The 27,702-nt window shown below is 36.0% G+C and overlaps 1 protein-coding gene across 1 annotated transcript; it reads right to left on the minus strand.

The window, feature by feature from the left end:
* Positions 1-1,468: 1,468 nt before the first annotated feature.
* MED16 (mediator complex subunit 16) lies at positions 1,469-27,561 on the minus strand. Its single transcript, XM_085188865.1, has 20 exons — positions 27,331-27,561; positions 27,029-27,206; positions 25,262-25,394; positions 24,404-24,533; positions 22,051-22,196; positions 21,493-21,654; positions 20,777-20,893; positions 20,624-20,688; positions 17,015-17,155; positions 11,915-12,019; positions 11,047-11,173; positions 10,716-10,836; positions 10,223-10,309; positions 9,800-9,944; positions 7,983-8,140; positions 4,365-4,525; positions 4,054-4,154; positions 3,004-3,104; positions 1,822-1,962; positions 1,469-1,585 (listed from the first exon to the last, which is right to left on the minus strand). Exons 1-20 carry the CDS (start codon positions 27,390-27,392, stop codon positions 1,549-1,551), a joined length of 2,418 nt encoding a protein of 805 aa, XP_085044991.1. The 5' UTR covers positions 27,393-27,561; the 3' UTR covers positions 1,469-1,548.
* Positions 27,562-27,702: the final 141 nt, after the last annotated feature.

Consider the following 27,702-nt stretch of genomic DNA (forward strand, 5'->3'; position numbering starts at 1 on the left):
GACACCAGAGAGAAGAAATGGAAATTACCCATTTTCCGCCGATTTTTGGAGACATTGCACACAGACACACATCTAAAGACATGCTTTTTTCTTTACCAGAGCATCGAAATTAAAATATTTAATATTTAATTTTCTCTCTTCTTAGATTAAGATTAACCCACTACTTGCATTTGTTGTTGTTTACTGTCAGTTCGTAACGCTGCGCTACGACTGCTTTCCGTTTTAATAGCCGTAAAGTAGTTAAAATGGAAAAAAAATCACAAAACTGCTGAAAGTGGTAAAAAATAATATCTATCTATACATATATTAATAGAGTAAAAATGGCGCGACTGTATATTGAATATATTTACAAGATAATAATTGAGGGGGGCTTAGGAACAGTAATAGCGCCCAAATGTACAAAAAAATTGTCTGTCTGTTTATTTGTATGTTTGTACACGCTAATCCTCGGAACTACTGGACAGATTTGAATGAAACTTTTTTGGTTGTATAGCTATTATGTCTAGGCAACATCTAGGCTGTTTTATTTTGAAAATCTGGATATCTGATGTGGATCCTTAATCTCTAAGAGATATAAATATAGACTCTTAGTAAAAGTTGATCAACATAACAAACATTTTCAGTCCATATAATAAAAATGAAGATCTGGAAAAGCTCATGTGTAAACCTAACAGCCCAGCTAAACCTTAAGAGATATGAATATAATTGCTTCGGAATAGTTGATCTGCGTGGTCACTGTTAAATGAAATGAGGTTATTATTCTGACCTAATAATTTAAAATAACATAAGTTAGGAGTACCTCCACGCGGTGAAGGCGGTAACAGTTCAGATCTATTTTATAATGAAAGGTATACTTATAGGGGACGTGGCCTACACTATTTAGCTGGAGATTAGCGGCTTGATAATAAAAAATAATATTTCAAATAAAAGTTGCTTTATTGCTTGCTATATGAATATGATCAATGAATACGCTAATGAATGCTACCGGTCTGCGCTCTGAGTATGCACTGCCTTATAATATTAGCGTCGGGAACGTGGGGAAAGGCTATGCCGCGGTGTTCGGTTACTATATTTGGACCGAACAAGACTATTGAAGACTTTGTCTCGCCCCTGAAGACTAAGATCTTTGATGGACGCTCTTGCATCCCCCGATTAACACAATTCTTTTATAGTTTTTTTCCCTTATTTCTACTCTCTTTTACACGAGTTGGTTAACAGTATAATAAATAATTAGCTTTGCATATCAATGCTCAATGTATATTATTAAAAATATCAAGTATCAACATTGGTCGTATTTTTTAATTTAAAACAATCAAAAATCCTTATAGAATTTATGATAATGTAGAAAAAAAACACATTGGAAGTCATAATAGTTGTCAGTCAATTCTTTTTATTAAAATGAATAGTCATGTAGTTCAAACAGGCGAAGCCGCGGGCGAGCCGCTAGTTTTTAAATAAAAATAATAAATTACAAAAGAAAAACAATTTTATTAATTATTATTTACAAGCGTTCTTTCTTAATTATCTAGTAAAGTAAAAGTACACAGATCAGACGTTAGATACCAGAGTCCACTTCCCGCCACATCTGAAACAGAAAAAAATATTAATTTTATTATATTATCAATTTTTTTTAGTAACAGAGTGTGACTTTAAATGTAAGATCGACTCTGGGACACTGAAGTTTACTTCATTCTGCATTAAAACACTTCTGTTCCCCACTTTCTGCATTGTGTTGAGTGGCGGAACTCAATTCTGCGTGTTGCTTGTGTTTGTGTGTTTGTGTGTGTGTGTGTGTGTGTGTGTGTGTTTGCGCGTGCGTGCCTGCAGGCGGCCACGAAGCGTCCGTCGTAGGCGCGCTGCAGCGGGTGACGCGAGGGCTGCGCGGCGGGGAGCGCGCGTGCGCCACAGCGCCCGCACTGGCGCCAGCGCGCGCGCCGACGGCCGCCGCCCAGGTACATGTACCTGCAATCACAACAAACGATGATGGACAAACAAAAAAACATACGTATTACACTTATGACATTAAGAACTAGGTGCCTTCCCGCTCAACCTATTCCGCCTTGATGGTCAAACGATTGGGGACGATAAACACCGTGCAAAGTGAAGTAGGTTGAGCCGGAAGGCAAACCCTGCCAATTGATTTGAACAATTAATACCAATAGGAAGAAGACTAGATCTTATTTCCTAACGGAAAAGTTCGATAGTGTTGTCCATTTTAGACTATAGTTCCATTTTTTCATACATTTGAAAAAATCGCATGCAGAAACGCACAGAGAAACATACAAAAAATAGGAAAAATATTTATTATTAATTATTTATTGTTTTGGGTTCTGCTACGTCTCCAATTAATTATCCAGAATCTAGTTTCTCTCATATATGCTCAATATAGAGACAGACACTTACAATTCTATTATATATAAGTGGCGGAACTCAACGCCGGGCTTTGCCTTGACACCAAAGTGTAGAAATGAAAATATAAATTTAAATATATATTTCATTTACTCGAGCGGGGATCGAACCCATAACGTCCCGTGTACAGGCACATTTTGTGCTTCTGCGCCACAACTGGCCTCTATTATAAATAATAGAATATATATCTATTCTGTCTATTTATCTAAATTACAATAAAATATAACGTGTATATTTATAGAAGTACTACAAGTATAGTTGAATTAATATGTGACTAAAATTAAAATATAAAAAAAAATAGTTAACAGTTTTGTATCCATATTTTTAAAGAAGTGTTTTATACAATTCAAACTGTTACATATTTTTACTTTAATTTTTAGTATTATAAAAAATACTTAATAAAACTTGATTTATTCTAGCTTTTTTTAAACAAAATTTCTTAAGAAAAATGTAAGTTTTAAAGTTTATATTCGCACTACACAACTACAATTTTAAATTTTTACATAGAAATGCTTTTTTTTATGATATTTTATTGTCTTTACTTACTTTAGTAAACTAACTTAAGTGCTATAATACAATTTTAAATCAACTAACCGTATAGAATCCATATCTAAAGCCGGTGTAATATCCGACTGGGCGTAGGCGGGCGGCTCCGGTACATATCTTAGATATTCTGGCTCTATGCCGAATTCGAACTGGAAACAACCGTTAAAGATCTAATATTTTTTTTTTTTAAGTGTAATTACTCATTGTTGAAAAAAAAATATAAAAAATAATTAAATTCAGGTGAAGCAGAATGTAATAATGAATTAAACACAAAGAGGGAATCAATGAAGAATGAACTGTAGAGAAAGTATATTTTTAAGTAAAAAACAGTATAGCACAGTTCGCGAGGTCGCTGAACTTTGCATTTGTGTCAGTGTTTATCTATATATATATAAAATCGAAAGGTCACTCACTCATCACGAAATCTCAGAAACTACATGTGCTAGTAATCTGAAATTTTGCATAGGAATTACTTATAGAACGTAGGTGCTCGCTAAGACGGGAATTTGTAATATTCGACTTCTAAGGGGTTGTTTTGGGTGTTGAAACTTTGTATGAAACTTCTTTACTAATGACATTTGTCTTTGTCATTCGTTACTAACTGCTAGGAGTCTCAAATTTTGCATAGACGTCACTAGGACGTAGCCATGGAGACAGAAATTAATAATAACATAGTTCACGCGGGTGAAACCGCGAGCGGGCCGCTAGTAATATATATAATATAGGAATAGGTTACTGGTGTGGAACATATACTCGCAGTGCTTGCTTGGCCCGAGCCGGCACCTCTTGTCTAGCAAAACTCTGTTTGTCCAAGATAAAGTTAGCACTTAAAAAAAGTTGGCATTATAACTGTACAAGAAAAAAAAAGAAGTAAAAAAAAACAAAATTGTCTCTACGTGCGGTATAACGGAAAGATTCATTATTAACTCAAATAACACATTAGACTAGGGTAAAAATTACTAGAATGCAATTTCCAGTGTAGAAGAATTGATGTTTATTTTTTGTTGGATTTTTTTAATAGATTTTTAATAATAATTTTTATTTTGAAGTATTTTCTGTCTTTAGTCATATAACAAGTCGTGGTGGGGGGGAACTCACATGCAGCGGGAGAGCGCGCGCGTGCGGCGCGGCCACGCAGCAACGCGGCAGCGCGTCCCACACACGCGCCGCCGCCGCACCCGACACCAGCGCGCACTCTTCTGCGGACGTACAATTACACTCTAAATACTATAAGCAAAAGTAACTTTCATGTGTTTTGAACTAAAGCGTTAAATAAAAAACGGAACAATATTATAGAAAAACTAAATTTAAATGTTTAGTTATTTCTTTATAAACATATAATATGTAGCAATACACTCCCACAATTTTAAGCCCCCAATTTATCCCATCTGACCGTTTCACTCACTCACCAACCAAGTCCGCCTTGAGCCCCGAGTGCGCGGGTGGCGCGACAGCGGCGAGGCGCGCGAGCGGTCGGCTGAGCGCGTCCCCACCACGCCCGCACGCGCGCGCCGCCACCACCAGCCGCCGCAGCACCGCCAGCGCCGCCGGGTCCGACCAGAGTTCGTACCTGTCCACAACGTCCAATACACCAACATATACCTCTGCCAGCCCCTACAAGGGCCGGGAAGTCGAATGTAAGAGGAGGGATGAAACAGAAGATGAACGAACTATTAGATGTGATGGGTTGACAGAGATCTGGATGCTGTTGTGCTGGGCCGGCATTCCAGAGCGAGCGGAGCTGTCAAAGTGCAGGTGTGTTATTATTCTTTCGATTGGATAGTGCAGCAGTAGAATACACAGCGATCAACCCGACACTGCAAGCCAGTGACAACAAGAGCATCTTGTTAGCGTGCTATGCGCCAATATCCTCAGCTCGATTAGGCGAACTCGAGGAGTTTTGGGAGTGTCAGAAGTGGTTTGAGTAATGATAGAGGAAATAAAAAAAATATAAAATGTGACCTGCTATACTGTGGAAATTATTTCTGGTATTGGAAAGAAATGAAAAAAGGACTGAATGCTAGATTAGCGTAAAGGCGTGGAAAAGGGTGTTGCTGCCGGTAACAGGGTTGACAGTGGCAGAATGGCAGGTACTAGCGATGATGTCACGGTCAGAATTAAGTTAAACGTCAGGTGGTGCGGGCACGTCCAACGAATGAGTGAAGCAATGGCAAAAAGTTTAGGTCACAAATATATAGTTTTTAAGCTAAGTTCTGTCCAACTCTGTTTCAGTATATGTAAGAAATGTGAGAATAAAAAAGGAAAAGCCATTAAAAGACTTTTATTTTCACATATTTTACGGAGTTTTACATAACTAAAACGCGATATAAAAAAATTTACTATAAAATTCCTTTATTAAAACTCTCACCAAAATTATTGCATTTAACAGTGAAAAATTATTGACAAAAACCTAACAACAACAACTTTTGTTTTTATTTAAACCAGTCCTTCATATTATTGTACTTATCAATCACAAAAAAATAGTCGACTTTTCTATATAAACTCTATTAGTAATATTCACGCTGCGCTGCCGCGCGGCTCACATGTTCACTTTACTTACAGAAACCATAGCTAAGCACCTAGACAATAAATCAAAAGTTATCGGACTTTTTCTTGATTTATCTAAGGCATTCGACACTGTTTCTATACCCATCTTGCTCAACAAAATGGAAACTTTTGGTATACGTGGCATAGTTCTAGATATCTTTCGCTCGTATTTAACTAACCGCTCTCAATATGTTAAAATTGATCAATTTGTAAGTGACAAAGCAGGTATTTCATTTGGAGTTCCGCAGGGAAGCGTTCTGGGTCCCACTCTATTCCTGTTATACGTAAATAGCCTATGCAATATGTCACTGCCCAACTGTAAAATCATTGCTTATGCAGACGACACTGTGTTAATAATACATGGGAGAGAATGGATTGAGGTCAAAAATTACGCCGAGAATGCTATCAGATTGGTGACACAATGGTATGATGACAACCTTTTGACTATCAACATCGATAAAACTAAATTTGTAGCTTTCTCTCACCGACTCAGCTCCCAACCGACATCTGACTTTGTTATCAAAGCGCATACTTGCTCTCATCAAAACAACTGCAGTTGTCTTAATCTTTCTCGCGCCTTCAATATTAAATATTTGGGAGTTACTATAGATTGCTGTTTAAGCTGGTCACTTCATATTCACAATTTATCCAACCGCATACGTAAAATAATTCCGGTATTTAAAAAATTGAGAAACACGTGTGATTCTGACATCCTACTCACAGTATATTATGCTCTCATACAAAGTGTTCTAAGCTATTGCATCGTTGTTTTGGGGGGCCGCCAGCAAAAACACAATACTTTCCTTAGAACGCGCACAAAGAGTCATACTGAAAGTTATGCTACGGAAACCTAGGCGTTACAGTTCGGATCTACTCTACCGTGACACCTCTGTTCTATCAGTCAGGAAGCACAACATTATAAAGAATGTTGGTAATACTCCGCAAGCATAAAAGTATTGTTTTCAGGTCTAATTGTAACCGTAATAAGTCCAGGGTCTGTGAAACTTTGTATTCCAGAACGAGGTCTGCTCGCACACACTTTTACATTATCAGCGACCACATTTATAATAAAATTAATAAACATAAATATATATATCCACTACCTTTTATTAAATGCAAAAAAATAATTAGAACTTGGATTCACAAACTGTCCTACATTGAAACTGAGAATTTTCTTCTCAACTAAATAAATACACACTTACATCTCTAAAAGTACACATACACGCACACATACATAAACATACTATCGAACTATATAGACGAATAATCACACATACATATGCTCACACATACACATACTCACACATACTCGATGTTACGCTCGACGTGATAATTACGCTTTGTTCATTGATTAGTAATTTTATAAGTCTAGTTAGTTTTTTCTTTTTTGTTTTGATTTTGAAAGATTATATAGTGTTTCTTGTTTTCCACTTTATGTTTATGCACTTTATATTTATAATATTTAACTGACAATGAATGCTTCAAATGTCTAAAACGTCATTAAAAATTGTTTAAGGGGCAAAGACGCTGGTGGCTGTGACACAGTTTATACTAGTACGCCCACCAACGCACTCCTCTTCACTCAAGAGGCAATTTGTAACATTTAAGTTGATTTGAATAAATATATTTGATTTGATTTGATTTGACATGACGACGGCTTGCGCGCGACATTCTAGTGTAAACATTCATCGAGAATGAACATGGAGGAAGCTATTTGCTTGCAAGTTTTATACTGCAAACAAGGACGTCGTCATCCAAAGCAAATACGATACTGGGTTCACCCTATTTTGAGTCAAAAACTTTCTTAAGCCTGCTTGTGACTTTATATTCCACACTAAGACTACACGAAGATCAGTTTTTTAAATACATTAGGATATCGATTGCATCCTTTGACTTGTTTTATGCTTGCGTTGAAAAGTGCTGTAAGATATTGCACTAATAATAATAAGATATTTCACTAAAAGAAAAACTGATAGTAACATTAAGATACAATTTCGTCAATTAGTAAATCAATAGATGCCTCATCCTCCATTTTCGTAGCTCCGTGCGTTCGTCCGCCTCAAACCGCGCGGGTTCTGAACATCCGCGAACACCGCGCGGTCATGTGGACAGTAATATTGATTTGTTGCAATCTCAAGCCGGGGCCGTCGTGGCGCAGCTGCACAAGGGTGTAATTGTAACGCGACGGTTGTGGGTTCGATCCCCACTCGAGGAAGTGAAATATTTATTTACGTTTATATTTCCATATCTTCGCCCTGGTGTCAAAGCAAAGCGCGATGTTGAGTTCTGTCACTCAACACGCAATGCCTCCAGAATTCGGCAGAAAGTGGGGAAGGGAGTCTTAATATTCGATTCCCTCTGCCTACCTTGCTGTGTGCGGGATACAGCGCGAACATATACAATCTCAAGCCACGCGCCGGACATACCGCGCATCGCCGGCGGCCATGTGAACGTAGGGTAAATGTCAGTTAATCACTAACCCATGTTGCATCTGATGTAAACTAGCGGGCAGCGCCGCGAGCGCTGTAAGCGCTGTATGCAGCGCTCTTTGTAGTGGTCGTCGCAGCGCTTGAAGCGGCTGCAGCGCTTGAAGCGTACTATCCGACAGGTCCGCTTTAGCTTCCAGCGCTAAAAGATTCTGGAAAATTTGTAAGTATTTGCTAATTTCCTTTTATTGGCTGTTTTGCTTAATTAGATAAAATATCTATAGTTGTTGTTGAAGCGGCGTTGAGTTTCATTACTCAACACGCAATGCATCCAAAATTCGGCGTAATGTGGGGAACGGAATGTCTTAACACTGGGTTCCATTAAGCTACAGCTTAAGAACAGGTCTTATCATACTAGAAGCTCCATTGGTAAAATTATTCAATATGATCTTGGACTCTTTCGAAACACCTTATCAGTGGTCTGAATCGCACGTTATACTGATTTACAAAAAAGGCGAAAAAAGGATATTGGAAATTACAGGCCTCATTAGCTTTATGTCAACGACATATAAACTTTTTGCAACAATCATAAGCCAGAGAATAAGCTCTAATTTAGAACAAAAGCAACCTATTGAACAGGCGGGTTTCAGGGAAGGATACTCAACGATAGACCACATCCATATCTTAGAGTTGATAATTGAAAAATATCAGGAATTTCAAAAACCCTTAAATAAGGCGTTTATAGACTATTAAAAAGCTTTTGATAGAGTGTAGCACGAATCTTTAAAAGCTCAAAGGGTAGAAAGAGAGTACATCACGATTCTTAGAAATATTTATAATAACTGTACTGGAAGAGTAAAGTTTGAAACTATTGGGCCAAACTTTCCCGTAGAAAGAGGCGTACGTCAAGGCGATCCACTTTTCCCCAAAATCTTCATTGCAATACTAGAATCTATAGTAAATAAGGTAATTCGGAGTATCAAAGGATTATACATCAAAGGGAAATGGTTAAGTCACCTCAGATTTGCAGATGATTTGGTATTGCTCTCTGAAAATAGCGCTAACTGCAAGACATGGTCGAAACACTTTATGTAGCTAACAAAAAACTGTGTCAAATTGCACTTAAAACAAATATAAAAATATGGTGTAATAATTAATTTGGTGTTATAAAGTATTAAAATAAAAAAATAAGTAAAAATAGAAGGTGAAACAATAGAATATGTCGATGAGTACACATACCTAGGCAAACAAATTAGTTTAATAGAATCAATAATGAGCTAGAAATAGAAAGAAGGGCCAAAAACACATGGTCAAAATACTGGAGGCTCAAGGAAATATTTAAAAAAGATATACTTATAAATCTAAAAAAGTGATGGATTCGTGTCTGATCCCAAGTCTAACATGTGCATGCCAAACGTAGAAATTCATAAATAAAATTCAAAGCAAGATAACATCAAGCCAAAGAGGAATGGAGCGGAGTATGATGAATGTTAACAGATTACAAAAAATAAGGCACACTGTTTACTGATATATGAGCTGAAACAAAAGCAATTGATGCTCTGAAGCAAGCACACAAGCTTAAGTGGAAGTGGGCCGAACATGTTGAATGACTCTTAGATAATAGATGGCAATGGCATCCGTATCCGTCATAAAGGCAGACCTTATAGCGAGAAGGCCGCTGTACATTTTCTTTATGTTGAATTATTTTCTTTTATTTCTCTTTATTTTGTGGTATACAATAAAGTATTATTTATTATTATAAAATTTATTTTCGGCTTCACAATATCTAGGTTTAAAACACTTAATTCTCCAACCGAATGAAGTGTTATGGGGGATGGGAATAAACCCATAAACATCGCGTCTCCACTCACCTTGTCTCCCTCCCCGCTGTCCTCCAGGAGTCCGTCCAGGCGCTCGTCGCGCAGCGCGGCGAGGCAGGCCGCCCACACCGCGGAGCACATCTGCAGCGAGGACAACGATGCGCCGCTCGCGCTCAGCGCGGGGGACGGGGACAGACTGCGGACACCGTGATGACCGTTTAAGGAGGAAAAGTATGTTACCAGTAGTAGGCAAGAGTACGGATCTCTAATAAAAACTCGTGCACCGTGGCGGGTGAATGTGCGGAGATGGGGGGAGTTGCATTGATATCTACACTATAATCATAAAGACAACCGATAACAAACATACATAGTTGCATAATATTTTTTTATAATACAACAATATTAATAACAAATTAATTTCTTTCTCATAATACTTTATAATTTAAGAAGAAAAATAAATAAATATAACATTACCTGCATAAAGCGATTCTAAGTTTGAGCCAACTTTGATAGTAATACTGTTGAAATGACTGCGGCTGCCTCTGGAAGTTTTCTGTTAATCTGAAACATATACAAAACTATATTTATTTTATTTTATATCATTGGCTTGATTAGCTATGCTATTATTTTTTATATAGTAACATTATTAAAAATTTACTAAAAATCAAAATCAGCTTCACGCTGTATCCCGTAAACAGCGGGGAATATAAACGTAAATAAATATTTCACTTCCTCGAATGGCGGTCGAATCCACAACCGTCGCGTTACAGTCACACCCATGTGCTGCTGCGCCACGACAGCCTCTAAAATTTTACGTATTGGCGCAATACTTGTACAACATAATTCGTGTAATATTTTATTATTTGAATAGTAAAAAGACATTGATTTGCACACAGAATTTCACTAAATAAATAGATCTACGCAAGATGACATTGAACAAATTTTAAGTGATAAATACTTTAATAACCTTTCGTAAACAGCTTCAATCAAATTAGGTTTCAACGTCATGAGTACGTCGAGGCTGTCGTACCCGGACACCATGGAGTATTCCAGAAGAGATGTCACGTGTTGCACTGACAACGCTGTGGCTGAAATTTGTAAGAAACAAGTTTTGAATTTAACGCCTCATATGGAGTGTGTGCGTGTGTGTGCGTACATAGCGGAACCTGAGAACCTAATCTTAAGATATTTCCGTTCCGCATTTTCCGCCAAATTTTAGAGTTATTGCGTGTTAAATGGCGGGGAAAATAAAAAATATTTGAACACGTGCGACACGCCTGTGTGTGTGTCATACATACGCATGTCGGCCGCGGCGCCGTGCAGCTTGTACAGGTAGAGCTGCGCGCGCGCGTCCAGCGCCAGCACGGCGCCGCCCAGCGCGCTCACGGCCGCGCACCACACGTCTGACACGCCCCCCACACCTCCCTTTTGAACAATATACGAATATTTTTATAGTCTTCAAATTTATACATTTTCAAATAAAGCTAAAGTGGGTGGTAATGAACCAGTAAAGTTTATAATAGTAGGGGAGCCGAATTAGGGAATTTGGGCATTATTCGAGGGGGTTGAAAAATAGTAAGGGCATATAGGCAAGTGGGTTGAGCGCAGCCCGTCAGAATAGTAAAAAAAATCAATCCTCAAAAATGGCGTCAGATTAAGCAAGACAAATTAAGTACAAGCAGAACAGAACAGAGTATATTTTAATAATCTGACGATTTGAGCGTGGCATAAAGAAATGGGTGAAAAAAAAATTTTACCTCGAAATACTCGAACGCGCTTGATTTTTTTTATTTTGCAGAAAAATCTTTAACAATAAAACATATGGGGTGATGTAGTTAAAACTATAAATAAAGTATAGATCGTTCAGCTGCTAAGATTAATATTTCTACTACGCGTCTCTTTTTCCTTCTCACTCTTTTACTCTCTCGCACCATCCCTACATTTAAAATTACCGTCTGCATCTTGATGATTTTACAGCTGATCTTAACAGTGTGTATGTTTTTCGTAGATGTATAAAGGTTTAATTCAATTGGTGCGTATTTAATCAATTTCATTATTACTATATATATCAGCGATGTACACGTCAAATTATACTTAATTCGTTGGTATCAAGCTTATATCTATCTATCTATCATCATATTATATTAATTAATAATAAAAACTCACAGGTAAAGCTCCGGGCCCGTATTTTGATTTCTTAGGGGGAGTCCCCGCGCCCGATGATACTTCCGGGGCGATGGCGCCACTTGTCACTATTGGTCGACAGATTAACTGTATAATAAATGAGGAAATAATAGTAAAATCAATATAAATATGATTTATAATAATGATATATCGTTAATTCTTAATCTTTAAGTACACAATTGTAATATATAGTATATAGTAGATTAATTTATATCATAGATTTTTAATGTAATATGAAGAAAAAAGTAGCATGGCTGTCTTCAATCAGTGTTGATAAATATAGGTCTTATCGATAGGTTTAAAAGATTCACAAAAATACACACATACACGCACTCACACACACACACACACACACACACACACACACACGCAGCTCTGTCTTCTATGGACATCTACAAGTCGAATGGGCCAGATGGCATCTATAAAGTCGATGGTACCAATCCATCTAACTACAGGCCTATCGCTATCACCTCTCTGCTCTTGAAAGTTATGGCAAGCATTATCAATGGCCAGCCAAACCAAAAGGTTTATCTGAAGAATCACCGAATAATTAATGATAGTCAATATAGCTTCCGCCGTGGTCACTCAACGGGTGATTTAAAACGCGCGGAGCGCGTGCCAAGTTTCTGGGTTTCAGAACTGGCGAGCAGCACCGTGTGTTATTTTACACGAACCATTTGAAGCCACTTTTTACCTATTCGTAACTCGAAAACTATTCCACCTAAAGCTGTCATATTTGGCTCAAATATTTAGACCCCCTACCTGTATACGTGCATAAAATTTCATAAACACAGCTCAAACAGTTATTTAGATAATGACGTCCAAAAATCGTAAATTTTTAGGGGGGTGACTGACCTATAGACCTTAATGTTAACCAAGTTCCAGATGATCTAGAATGGTGAAATTTAGCATCCGGTTAAGTAATTGGGTGTATGTCAAGGGAAAAATCCGAAACTAGTATTTTTTTAAATATTTTCTTATAATTTTTCAATAAATAGATTCAATTAGGAACATTTACTTATAGCACCTGTAATGAAAGCATAGCAATCAAAGTTAATGATAACTGATTTTTAGGCATAGCGCCTGCCAACAAAATAAGAGCAATGCATTATTTATATATATTTGCTTTTATTTATGTCACACGTTAGTAAATATTTTATTTGTTTTGTAGACTAACTTCACTATTACTTACGTAAGCCATCTCAAACAACACGATGCTTTCAAGTATATTTTAAGATAAGATATGTCTCCATTTGTAGCTGAAAATGACTCTAATTTATGTCCTGAGAAAGCCTGTCATCATGTGGACTTCAAGGGCTTCACGTAAAAATATAAAAATATCATAAATGGATTAACATCCTTCATTATTATTTATTACTAGCGGACGCGCGCAGCTTCGCTTGCCTATTTAAGGGTGAATTCTAATAACCCATAAAACATGTGTTCAATGAAATATTTTTAAGTCTAAATTTCAAATTTTATAATAATCGGTGGCGTTTTAAAAATTTTTCTATATAAACTTTCAACCCCTTATTTGCACCCTTAGGGGGTGAATTCTAGAAAACCATACAACATATGTTTAATTATATACGTTTAAGAGTCTGAATTTCAAATTTTATGAATATTTATGAATATTTGCACCTCTAAAGGTTCTCTCTAGGGGGGGAATAATAAGAGGGGAGAATTCTAGAAAACGATAAAACACGTGTTCAATTAAATACCTTTAAAAATCTAAATTTCAAATTTTATAAAAATCGGTGCCAATTTAAATTTTTTTCCATAAAAACTTTGAACCGCTATTTCATCTCTTTAAGGTTAAAATTTTTCGAAATCCCTTCTTAGTGGATGTCCAGATTACGAAAGTAAACTTTTGTCCAAATTTAACGTTTCTACCATCAGCGGTTACGGCTGTGCGTGCGTCTTATCTCAGTCAGTGAGGACAAGTCCTTTTATATATATAGATAATTTAAACATTTTAGTACTTATTATACTAAGAGCATTTGCATAGTCGATTAACGTATTTGATATTAAATACCTGAAGAACTTTTATTAAATTAGTGAATCACTTTTACATTTTTAAATATAAATTATTATAAAAAAGATACATTTAAAAATATAAAAAAACCACTCTTCCGAGGGCGGGACAAGGGTTCAAGCCATCGGTGGCTAGGGCTCCAGAGAGAGGAACCTCCGCACAATACGTGCCGTCTCAAGTAATACTGCCTTCTGTATCCGGTTCTTGATCCAACAGCAAAGCGATAGCCTCTTAAGGTGTTGGTCGAGGCTTTTCGCTATTAAACCGTCAACCGAAACCACTATCGGCACAATGATAACAAATAACAAATTATTATAACAAATTATTATTACAATATTTAAGTACTAAGTCCTATAAGGGTTCTGTTTTATTGCTTTCGAGGTACAGAATCCTAAAACAGAAAAAAATACACTAAAAAATAAATATAAATAAAAGCTTTTAAAAAGTAATTATATTGATAGAAATATATATAAAATTTAATAATAATATACTATCTGTAAGGTCAGTCGTGGCACAGGGGCATAAAGTGTGACTGTAAAACCTGACTGGTTACTGGTTACTAGTTACTGAGTGTTTTAACACTAGGTTCATTCTGTGTGCGGGATACAGAGTGAAGCTGATTTGATTTTTATTTTGAAACATTGTCAGCCTACCAGCTATCTTAACAGAAGTAATTATAAAGTAATTATTAACAGTAAAAATTTAAGTAATTGTTAATAAAAAAATAAGAGAAAAAAAGAGAAAATTAAAAATTACTTAAACAAAATAATAAAAAAAACCAAAATGTGGTGTCGTGGGACACCAGTTAGGAACGAAGTTCGACGAACGTCGAGTCCTTCGGCTAATGTAGAATCGACACAAATTGCAAAAAAAGTCGTGCTCAATTTTATGTAGGTTTTCTTGATTTTTCTCTTAAATTTTGCTGATTTGTTTTTATTTAAGTACAAGAAAGTATTTAGAAAATTCAGTATTTTAGGAAATAATAAATTACTTAAAATAAAAAAAACATCGTAATTCAAATTATCAACTAAAAAAAGAAAGAGGGAGAAAGAGAAAGATATTATACATTACTCGTCTGTGTATGCGACTGTCGCGCCTGCGCACGTCTCATTTAACGGTTTTATTCCACGCATTTTTCTTACGGTATTACTATCACATTTTTTTCAGTTCGTTCACGCAGCGAAATCCCTATCCCTTCCAAGCCTGCCGTAAGGAACTTCGTTCCAATAAATAAATCCGCTTTACGGTGCATCCCACACATAGCGGGGTAGACAGAGGGAACCTAGTGTTAAGACACTCAGTTCCCCTCTTTCCATCGAACTCTGGAGGCATTGCGTGTTGAGTTATTCCAACAAAATAATAAAATTAGAAAAAAATAATAATAAATTTATCAGATTTCTAAACGCAGCATACATTAATTACTTTATAATCTGACAACTGTCATTTAATCAACAAAATAAAAACTATAGTCGAGATTTATAGATAAATATAATCTAAATTCATATATAATTAAATATCATCTTAAGAGTAATAAAACATAATATTATTGACTATAATAAAAAAAGTAAATACCTAATTATATTAGATACATTTTATTGTACGAAGGCGCTCATATTTTAATGGTTTTTTTGGCCTGGGTTTCATGATTTTACTGGTTTTAGGAACACTTGTGAAAACGGCAGAGAACGAAGTTAACCTTAGGATCATATCAATTCAGATTGGTACCGTCAGCACTTAATAAACTTATTGATTATATTTTTTCCAAGACATGTTGAACAATGAGTCGTTCAATAGAATTGCTTGTGGGTGAAACAAGAACCTTACACCGAATTGTTCCAATGCCTCCCGATGGGAGCTGTCTCTTCCATGCTTTTGCATATTCTTTGTTTGAGCGTATTGATATACAACAAACTAATAAATTGCGCGAGACTATAGTAGAGTACGTATGTCGTAACTGGAATGATTTAAAAATCTACACTAGCGCTCGAAACGGGAATCCTTACTCTTCTAAAGAAGACATGCTTTGCTTAACTACGTACGGAGCTACTTCCGAAATAAAGGCTGCAGTAGATTTGTACAATATTAAGATAGAAGTGTATTATCACAATGGTGTCCTACTTGGTTTATTCGGCGAAGAGAAATGTCCTATGAAGCGCTTACTCTAAACTATGTTTTAAAAAGAGCAACTCTTGAGTTTCTTGCTATAGTAGCTTCCTATAGGAAAAGTACTTGTAATGGCCAAATTGAATAAAGAATATTTTGATTTTGATAACATTATGAACCTTCCTACTTATAATTTCTGTACAAAAAGTAATGATATCCCATCAAAAACATAAATGTAAAAAGAAAGCCAAGTTCTGTAATAAAACGTATGCTTTCAGCGATAAAAGAAGTGAGATGTAAATGTATGCCAAGTTCAATGGTCAGTCCTGAAATTTATTTTTAACAATATAAAATATTTTATAACAACTGAAAATGCCCATTGTTCTTACAACTTGGAGACTTCATTTATGTGTAATATCTGACTTGGCTAGTTTTCAAATTAATTTACATCGATATTAATGAATGTATTCAAATTCTATTCTATTCTATTAAGATTCTATTGTAAATTCATATGAAAACTAGCCAAGTCAGATATTACACATAAATAAAGTCTCCAAGTTGTAAGAAGAATGGGCATTTTCAGTTGTTATAAAATATTTTATATTGTTAAAAATAAATTTCAGGACTGACCATTGAACTTGGCATACATTTACATCTCACTTCTTTTATCGCTGAAAGCATACGTTTTATTACAGAACTTGGCTTTCTTTTTACATTTATGTTTTTGATGGGATCTTCTAGTTTACCTAATCCACCGCTGAGCTGCGGCTATCGAAAGCAAGGGAGAGGGCCTTGCAATTTAGACATGGTGAACTCCTTCGATCGAGTGTGGTATAGGGCGCTCCTTGTAAAACTTCCATCATACGGGCGACTTTGCGGTGTCGTAGAAATTTCCTTTCACGGACCTTTCCAAAGACACACACATTTGCACACACAACACTCACATAGTGCGGCGTGTCCCTGGCCAGCAGATGCAGGGCGCGCGGCGTCACCACCACGGCCGTAGACAGCGCGTGCGGGGGGACCACCACATGGGACGCTGGTTCAGTTCCCTCGAGCTGCCATGTAGCCGATTGTTGCCAGCACTGGAACAAAATGTATATATGCGGGACACCTGTCATATGCGGGATACAGCGTGAACATAAAAAATGTTTAGGAACATAAAATTAACATCTCTTGTACGCATTAACGGAGAGAAAACAGAAAATAAAATATTTTCCGTCAATTTTGAAGACACTGCGTAGTAAAAAAGAATCTATCTGTCTATCAAAAAAAAATAACATTAAATTTGAAAACATCGCAAGCATAATTTGACTTGATATAAATAAATATGTGTATGCTAAAGTAATGTAAATGTAAACAAGACTCGGCAAGCCTCCACAAGCTCCAAGCTTATAATTAACGATTAAATGATACTTACAGTGGTTGATCACGAAGACGTCGAAGTCGTTTCAATTCTTGCCTTAGGTTTGAGGTTATTTTTATTTAAATTGTTAAAGAGAAATAAAGCAAGCAAGAAGGTCGATCGAAGACAAATAACAAAATACATCTATTATATTCATCGCGCCCTAATGACTCATGAATATGAGTGAAACAGAATACACTTCAATATTTATATATTGATTGGTTAAATTTATATTTAAAATCCTTTTATGGAATTTAATTAAAATTAATAAATATAATATATATATAAAAAATGTGCTGTTAAATAATTATATAGGTATAACTAGCAACCGCCAGCGGCTTCGCCCGCTTAAACTACACAATTATTAATTCAATATACTGAATTACTTTATGTTCTAATATTTCATGTTTGCAGCGCACTTAGTGATTTCTAATATGCACATTTCAATAACTTTGGTACCGTATTAGCGTAATTGTTATAAGAATTTTGAATGGTTTAAAAGAATGCAACCTACATTACCTACTATTTAAGATCAGTTATAAGATTTTTTTTGTAAATATATATATTACCGATTTTTTTTAGAGCGTATATTACAAAATATACGCAAAGATATGGTTAATTTTTTTATTATGGTTAATATTGCAAAGATATGGTTATTTTTTTTTTTACTTTTTTTTACTTTCACCATATGTTAAAAAGAAATATAAGTATTAATTTGAACTATTCAAATAATTTACAATTGCATAAACAGACTTAAAGACGAAATAACTGGCCTTGACAGGGATTCATTCCTGATAGGGCTCTTATCACTTTTATGTAAATTTTTGTTATAGAGTATTATTAATTTAAACAAAAAAATGTTATTCTCATATACTCCCAGTATCAACATGTTGGGCTTTAACGTTTCGAGTAACTATCAGTCAGTATCGCGATCATACGGAAACCAAGAGCAAGTTGGTATCAAAGACACTGGGAGTCACCGGCAGAGCGAGACATTACTTTACGACAAAACACCGATTGGTAATGTAAAGAGCCCAAGATCGGCCTCATATGAAGTACTGTTCTCATCTCGAGGCACGCGCCCCAGTATCATTTGGAACCATATGTTTGCAGACAACTTAGAACCATTTGAATCGGTGAGCATCCAATATTCTGTAAAAGGCTTGACACTTTGGTTTTGCCAGCATCCATCATACCAGTCATTTTTGCATGATTCGCAATCGGAGACAAAAGTAGTTTTAAGCATCTATTATCAATATATTAATGGACCTAATTCTTAAGTTTTTATATCTTTATAATCAACTTCACGCTGTATCCAGCGCACAGTGGGGTGGGCCGAAGGAATCTAGAGTTAAGATACTCCGTTCCCTATTTTCCGCCCATTTCTGGAGGCATTGCGTATTAAGTGATGGAACTCAACGTCACGCTTTGCCTCGACACCAGAGCGAAGAAATGAAAATATAAATTTAAATAAATATTTCATTTCCTCGAGTAGACATAAAACCTACAACCACTCGCATTTACTATAACACTTTCGTGCTTCTGCACCACGACTGGCCTCTTTATCTTTCTTTTTTCAGCTTCACGCACTGTACTCCGCACAGAGTATAGGCAAAGGGAACCGAGCGTTGAGACACTCCTTTCCCCATTTTCCACTAAATTTTTCGAGGCATTGCGTGTTGGGTGGCCGAACTTCACGCCTGGCTTTTGAATAGCTGCTAGAGCGAAAAAATATAAATATTAATATACAATAATGCATTACCTCGAGTGGAAATCGAACCCACACCCTTGTGCCCCTGTGCCACGAAGGCCTATATTTTTCATGTGCAGATTTCGCTTTTATATCCTTTAATTATGTGTAGAATATGAAATGCATTATATAGTTAACAGATGTTTTAACTTATATCCCGAAAAACACACCCTTAAGGGTCGAATTTCGAAAAAAAAACTTGTTTCAAAATCCATGTCAAAATCCCATCTAGAGTAGCACGTAGACACTAAAATAATTCGTATGTAAAATTTGAGATTTTGACCAGCACTTGTAATTACGAAATTGCATATACAATATCAACCCCAAAACTATATGCTTAGGTATCAAATTTAGCAAAATCTCGTCTTAGTTAACTACTACTTCCTATAAGTAACGCTCATGCAAAATTTGAGACTCCTAGCACTTATAGTTACGAAGTTTCATACAAACCATCAACCCTAAAAACAACCCTTTAGGGGTGGAATATTGGAAATTCCTGTCTCCGTGTGTACTTGCGTCCTATAAGTGACGTCCATAGAAAATTTAAGACTCCTAGCGCTTATAGTAACGAAGTTTCATACAAACTAACAACCCTAAAAACAACCCTTTAGGGGTGGAATATTGGAAATTCCCGTCTCCGTGTGTACTTACGTCTTATAAGTGATGGCCTTGCAAAATTTGAGACTCCTAGCATTTGTAGTAAAGAAGTTTCATACAAACTTTCAACCCCAAAAACAACCCCTTAGAAGTCGAATATTACAAATTCCCGTCTTAGCGAGCACCTACGTCCTATAAGTAACTCCTATGCAAAATTTCAGATTCCTAGGACATGTAGTTTCTGAGATTTCGTGATGAGTGAGTGACCTTTCGATTTTATATATATAGATAAAAATACATAGATAGATAGATATACTTAATGGCACACAAAGTTGATACAGAGTTAAATAATAAAATATAAGATTACGAAATGTAAATAATTTAAAGATATATAATAAGACAAAAAAATCAACTCGTTTAGGTATCACTTAGCCTAATGACTTAGAGAGACAATTTATCATTTCAAAAAGTTATTAAATAAGAATCATATGGGAAAAAGGTATGAATCGAATATTTGTAACATGAGTTTCAATAAAAAAAACTCGATTAAGTGCGAGCCAAACTCGTCCATTGAAGGTGCCGTTCTGATTTCAGGACTGTAGGTCAACCGGATGCACTTATAAAAGTTGATAACCTTAAGTTTGTCAAGTCAAGCTAAATATTCTTACATGCTTGTGTTTGCCGAGTCTTGCCAAGCGTGTAAATAGACAATAAGAGTTTCGACGTATTTCGTGTCTGTGTGTGTAAACATCTTACAAAACACACAAAATGTTTAAGTAAACGTAATAAGTAATAACTTACCAGAGTGGTAAAACAGTCATTAGTTTTGGGTCCAGCACCAGGAGTTGTGCTGCCTTGGACTGGACCTAAGAATGTAAATTTGATATTTTTTTATATTCACCCAGAGGACTGTCTACTCTTTATTGTGTTTTTGTGGGGTGGGCCTTTACTTACCTTTAGACAACAACTTGTGAACAGGATAAGACCGTTCCGTTAACTTCCATAGAGTGAGATTGTTCCCTGCTATAAGAAGACAATCGCCGTCGTCTCGAATCCACCATGATATTGAGGCTGTATGAAAAACGTAGATATTTTCAATTAGAAGCAGCTTTACGCTGTATCCCACATGTAGGAGGGTATGAAGAGGAGTATGAAGAGGAAACCTAGTGTTAAGCATTCCGATCCAAGTGGTGGAACTCAACACCACTTTTTGTCATCCTACAGGAGCAAGGAAATGAAAATATTTAATCCCACCTTGTGGGAATTTTTTTGGCATGTGGATGGCACAATTTCCTACATTTTAAAAATGTATGTATGTATGTAGATGTGTATAAAATTTTCATAGGGTTGAAAGTGAGGAACCGAAATGTCGTAATGGAGAATAGAGTATCTTAACACTAGGTTTACTGGTTTCCTCTGCATACCCTGCTATATGCTGTAGGATACTACATTAAGCTAAACAAAAAAGCAAAAACAATGAGAAAAGAGTATCTTTTCTCTTCTTCTCTTAAATTCAAAACATAGTGCTTTGAGATAAAGAACTCAATCAACGCCACGCTTTCTTTAACCATAGTGAAAAAAGCAAAATAATATACGTAACATTTCAAGGCAGTTTAATGGTTAAAATATTTTTTCAAAGAATATTCTTACAAACAAAAACAATAACTTACCAGGACATATATCATCTCCTAAATACACAGTGGGCAGCGGCGACAGTGTGATGACAGCGGGGGCGGAGCGCGGGGCTCCGGTGCGGGACAGGGACACGCGCGCGCACCGCACGCCGCGCCGCGCCCCGCGACGGTATGCCGCCGCTATGAGGACGGCGCCGTCTGGGGGAGAGGTTCTCAGTATACAGGCGGCCGGGGGTCAAGTAATTTGTCATTCGTTCATACGCCGCCTCTATCGGGAGAGGACCGTCTGAGGTCAGAAGGGGGGGGAGGGGTGTCGGGTGACGGATTGCAGACAACAGATGTCTGCAATCCGTCACCCGTTCACCTACACAGAGGGCAGGGGGACAGACCGGAGCAAACACAAGCAGTTTGCGTCACGTTTACAGCATTGTCAAAAAGGGTAAAAATAGCTGAAATAGCTTAGAGCTAGCAAAAAACCAAAACATGTGAAAAATACAACATTCACAAATTGAAGGGAAACAATAAATTATTTAAAAAAAGGCAAATATACTTGAGTAAAAAACAATGAATAGTAATCTGTGTCTGTGTACTCACTCTTGTGCGCGATGTGCGCAGCGGTGACGTGGTCGCGCGCGGCGCGCATGCAGTCGGCGGACACGAGCGCCGCGCCCTCGCCCGCTGCCACCGCGCCCACCAGCCCCGAGCCCGACACCACCAACACGCCCGCGCACGCCGCGCCGCTGCGGACACGATCCCATGTTATAACTAGTGGAGAGTCGAATGCCTGCATCCGATTCTGCATATATTCGAAGCAGAAGAAAGATCCGTTTCCGTATATTTTGGCGGATCTTATAGGGATCTTTAAAATAATATAATTTAATATACATATTTTCTATTAGCTATTTAAGAAAGGATATGTTAGTAAAATTATAAACAGCAACTTTTGTTCTGACTTATGTATCCTATCCTATCCTATATCTTATAAAATAAAGTCTGTCTGTTGTTTCTATCTCTTCTTCTTCTAAACCACCCAACGGATTTTGATGCGGTTTTTACCATTAGGTCGAGTATTTTTCATAGAAGGTTTATATATAGTTTATTATTTGTACATTCATATGTAAATTAACATAAATACGATAAATGTGTTTAAATTCCTACCCGTTGAGACACTTTCGCGCATGCGCTGCTTTAATGGTAAGTACTACATGAAAAAAATGTACTGGAATATTGTTCCTCTTAATAAGATCTACAAAAAAGTCCGCGACGGCATATTCGTAACTTTTAAGAATAACGTGTAGTGATCATTTTTCTGTCTAAAAACTGTAATTTCAATATATTTTTTATTGTGAGGGATATTTTACCATAATGGTATTAATCCTTATCCTTTAAAATACTTTATTAAATTTCTACGTTAAACGAAGATAAAATTTGCTTTTCACACTATTTCGAAATTGCGAATAGTTTTACAGAAAAACGCATTAAATTGTTGACACATCTCGCCCTTGACACATCAGCTGTATGTTACTCAAGTTTCACTTATCCCTTACTCTCAGCATATAAATAAGTATATTAGTTACGTTGGTCATTTAATGTAGATCAAAACTGTCCGTTACTCTTTTTCATTTTAATAAGTACTTTAGAAGTTGTTACAATATCAAATAATCCTTGCTGCGAAACGCCTTGGCACTCGCCATGCGTCCGCCGCGCCCGCCTGCCTTACACGCATCGGTGGTTCAGTGGTAGAATGCTCGCCTGCCACGCGGGCGGCCCGCGTTCGATTCCCGGCCGATGCATTCTGTTTAATTTTCCTCACAGGCAGTCACGTAGTACTTGCTTTTCATCAGGGACAGAATACCCTCTTCAGTATTAACGACAAGCTCGAAAAAAAACCCGCGCGCTATAGAGGCATAGCAACGAAGATTTACCTATATACCTACTAAAAAATCCTTGCTGTGTAAAACAATTGGTAAATCCTTATTGAAACTACGAAAATGCGGGTTGAATTAGGGTTTAATTAATTTTCACATGTGTTTTCACAAGTACTTTGCAAACATACATTATATGAATAATCCAGTAGTTGAAGCGGGCGAAGCCGCAAGAGGGTCGCTAGTATAAATATAAAGTGAGGAATGGAGTGTCTTAACATCCCCTCTAGATTTCCTCTGCCTACCCTGCTGTGTCTGGGATACATTGTAAAACTGATTTAATTTTAACTATGTATATTATCCATGTTTGTGAGGCCGAAAGAACACTCAATTCCACCATTAAGACACTTACGTCCATAAATTGTCGCCGAATTCTGGAGGCACTGCGTGTTGACTGGAGGAACTTCTGGTGTTACCAGAGTGAAAAAATTTAAATATAAAATATTTCATTTCCTCGAGTAAGAATCAATCTCTCAACTTGTTGCGTTTACAGTCCCATGTTTGTGCCCCTGCAATGACTGACCTAAATTTTATTTTTTTCTTCTAATTTATCAAGCTGTGTCCTATACAATATATAGATTGCAAATATTCTATATTAAAAAAACAGGTATTGATCAAATTAATAACGCAAATTTCTGGAAAATAGATAATAGAGAATAGACAATAGAGACTTACTACTTACTAATTATAATTAAATAATACAAAAACAAAAAAAAATCTGCTCATGCTGTATCGCGCATGTATCAGAAGGCAGAAGGAAGCTCGTACTGAAACACTCCGTTTCTTACTTTGTGCCGAATTTCTCGAGCCATTGCGTATTAAATTCTGAGCAGAATTGCCTTCTGAGCCAGTGGTAACCTTTTTTTATATGTTATCATACGAAGCAATGAAAATATTAATAACAAATAATTAATTCCCTATTGGGGATCGAATCCTCAACCGCGTTACAGTCACACCCTAATGCCCCTGCGCCACGACGTCCTCATTTAATAAAATAAAATAATTAATTAAATATAACTCACCCAAATCCTTTCAAAGTGGGTGCAGGCCGTAATTGTTGTATTCTTTCACAAATTGGCGCATCTGGTTTCTTATCCACAACCACTATACGACGTCCATTGTGGAAAAACGTAGCTGCTATTATGTGTTCACCTTAAAAACAAAATAATTATGAATAAATAATGAATAGGGGAAAACAATTATACAAAAACTGATTCACTCTGTCAAACTTATTGTTATTTTATAAGCAAAAAAATACAAAACCTCCACATAATTTATAGCATATTATGATGTACAAGCTATATTACTGTAAACTTTCATTTAAATCAGTTTAGTAGTTTGTGAGTGAAAGTGGATCAAACATTCATTTTAACACATTTGCACATTTGCACATTTATAATATTAATAATTAATAAGATAGGATAGGATTAACATGACACTTGAATATGCAATCAGTTTGTTACTTTTAGCAAATGTGTGTTTGTTGTGTGAACATCTAATTTCTTCAACTTCATTAAGACAAAAAGAATATTCACTGTGGAAAAACGTGGAAAACAAAAAATGTAATATAATAATACCAAAAGAGATAATGTCTCTATCCGAGCAGCCATAGCACTCTGAGGAATGAATTATTACCATTTGCTCGCTCTGGTAACAGGACACAGTGCAGTGTTAAATGCCACTAATCACTTTATGTTTAATAAATTGGGTGCCTGGAGAATGAAATGTCTTACCACTAGGTTCCTTCTTCTTAATGTGCCTCTCCAACTAGTGAAGGTTGGCAGTCAACTTCTCATACTTAGTTCTGTCCTAGGTTCCTTCTGCCTACACTACTATATGTGGGATACAGTGTAAAACTAATAAAAAGTAATTAATAATACCTGGAAAACTAGCACTATATAAACAAGTCCACTCATTCAATAAAAAATCTTTTTGTCCGAAAACTGAAACTTCACCAACAGTGGTCGCAACTAACAATTGCTTGCCTTCCCCATCCCATTCTAGTGCTGATACCTGGAAAAAGGTTTGTACTTAAATTTGTGGCTTTATTTACATTTTTTCATTTTATGCTTTATTTATGCTTCACTGTTTCTAGCATGTAGCATGGAAGGCAGAGAGAACCTAGTGGTAAAACACTCCCTAATGTCAAATAGTCTTGTCTAGTTCGCGAACGAACTAGTTCGAAAGAACGCTCCCGCAGATAAACTATGTGAACTAGCGGCCAATGAATGTGTGCAGCTGAACATGTAAAGATCCAGCCCAACTACATAGTAATATATAATATTATAAAATTTCTTTATATACCAAAAGTTGAGTCATTGTTTATTATTTTTACAACTTAATAAAATATGTAAATAAGTGTGTATATTACTCATTACCTAAACAGCCGTATAAGAAATATAAGAAATGTATTTTATGAATATTCATTTATATGTTTATCCTATTTTCAGAAAGTCTAGGTAAATTTATATTTTTTATTCTTGTCACAACATGCAGCAGGAGCTTTATTCAAGCAAGTGAATGATCTGCCAACAATAGAAAGCAGATCATTTGTGTTTTTACTTCTTCGGTCACCAAGCAACTTACGAAGCAGCTAGAAGCTGACAAACTAAAGGAGCAAACTAGTTCACTTAAAAACAGCGACCTAAATTGAACAATCTGTATTGTAAACTATTACGCCCAATCCTGATGTCAAACTTCCTATGACTTTTCCTATATTATATTATACTAATATATTTATATATATATCTGGTATATAAGGACGACTCTAATTACTGGCTGGCGCTTTTATGGGCTGTCAACGGCGACCGAAAGAAAAGGATCGTTAACGTCACTCTGCCCAATGAATTCTTTAGAATCGCATTGTTATTAGACTGCTAGATAATTCCCTTTGGTTGTTTAATAATTATTTGAAGCCTTGTTTTAATTCATTACCTTCCCCACTTTATTTAATATTTCCAATAGTTTCTTACAATATATATATAAATGGTCTGCTATATATGGAAATAATAAAAAAATAACCCTCAAGTGGGATTGAACCTATAACTGTTACATTTATACCACACTTTACTATTCTACATAATCGTAAATAAATATGAAAATAATTGTAAATATAGTCATTCCTGAAGAGTGCTGTTCAAACCATCAGAGTTAATTGAATCCACAACTACAGACTGCCTCACTGCACCACTTTTTATAAATACGTAAAAGTTAGAAAATGAAAATGGTAACAAACATAAGTAACTAACTATTCTTTATTTACCTCATAAATATGATAAAAATATGCCTAAATACATATGTTTTGGATCAGTTTTCAGAACACTTGGAGCGTTTCTGTGAGGTGCAAATAAGAGACTTGCTACATTAAATTAGTTTTCCTTTTCTAAGCTTCATGGAAGCAACAGAAACTAATGTAAAAAAATCTACTTTCTCTATACACATACTTTTGAGACACAGTGTTGAGTGGTTAACTCCTATCAACAAATAGTAGATTGGAGCAACTTACCTCTTGTCTTTTAACCGCAGTGAGGAAATTGAAATAATTCTGTTCTGTTCTTTTATTATGGTGTTCCAAGGAAATAATTCAGCCCTCAGTGAGAGTTAAAATTGCAATGACAGCATAAAAAAAAATGTTTAAATCTACTTACAGGATGAATTGTACTAGTAACTTTATGACTGTCCCACGGTGTGTCCAGATCGCAGACATATACATGCCCACCCCATGTGTCACCATCGCAGTCAGTCAGTTCCGTTAGAGAGGAAAATGCTATTATATTACATATTGATATTTTACAAATAGGCCTTACTATTTCTGGGTCTGTTGTACTGAAATGTCAATAATTGTAACAATAAAGCTATCTTATATGAGACTAAATATAATAACAATTACAATAATAAAAAGATAAATTTTAATATTGTTTATTAAAAAAAATTAAAGGAAAGCATTTACCCATCATAATGTGGCGGTTCACATTTAATTGGTTTGCGTCTCACTGAATAGATTAGTTCCATATTTATTTTTGTTTCGTATTTTATCTTATAAATTAATTTTGTTATTGTAGAACCATTATTATAATAAAAAAAAGCCTTTTGAATGAACTGGAGTATGCAAATTGTTTAGTCCCTTGCCAATTGAGTTTGACACAACTTTGTTGAACTTGAAAATTTCGAGTTGAAATATTACGCTAACATCATAGACTAATAAGTCTCAACCGTTTAGTTGTTACTTTCTATGCAATCTATGTTAAGCATTTAAATAATATATTATAGAACAATTATCATGTGTTAAAACTGTTCAATAAAAAACAAATATATGTATATA

The sequence above is a fragment of the Heliconius melpomene genome, chromosome 7 (genome assembly GCF_056956725.1).
Source record: "Heliconius melpomene rosina isolate 202511_hmr_F chromosome 7, ASM5695672v1, whole genome shotgun sequence".
NCBI lineage: Eukaryota > Metazoa > Arthropoda > Insecta > Lepidoptera > Nymphalidae > Heliconius > Heliconius melpomene.

Excerpts from the sequence above, each read along its gene's own strand:
- MED16 (XM_085188865.1), bottom strand. The coding sequence starts at position 27,392 with ATGGAACTAATCTATTCAGTGAGACGCAAACCAATTAAATGTGAACCG. Across the intron at positions 10,310-10,715 it reads ATTGAAGCTGTTTACGAAAG|ATTAACAGAAAACTTCCAGA; the intron begins GTTATTAAAGTA and ends TATATGTTTCAG. Across the intron at positions 9,945-10,222 it reads CTTAGAATCGCTTTATGCAG|TCTGTCCCCGTCCCCCGCGC; the intron begins GTAATGTTATAT and ends CGGTGTCCGCAG.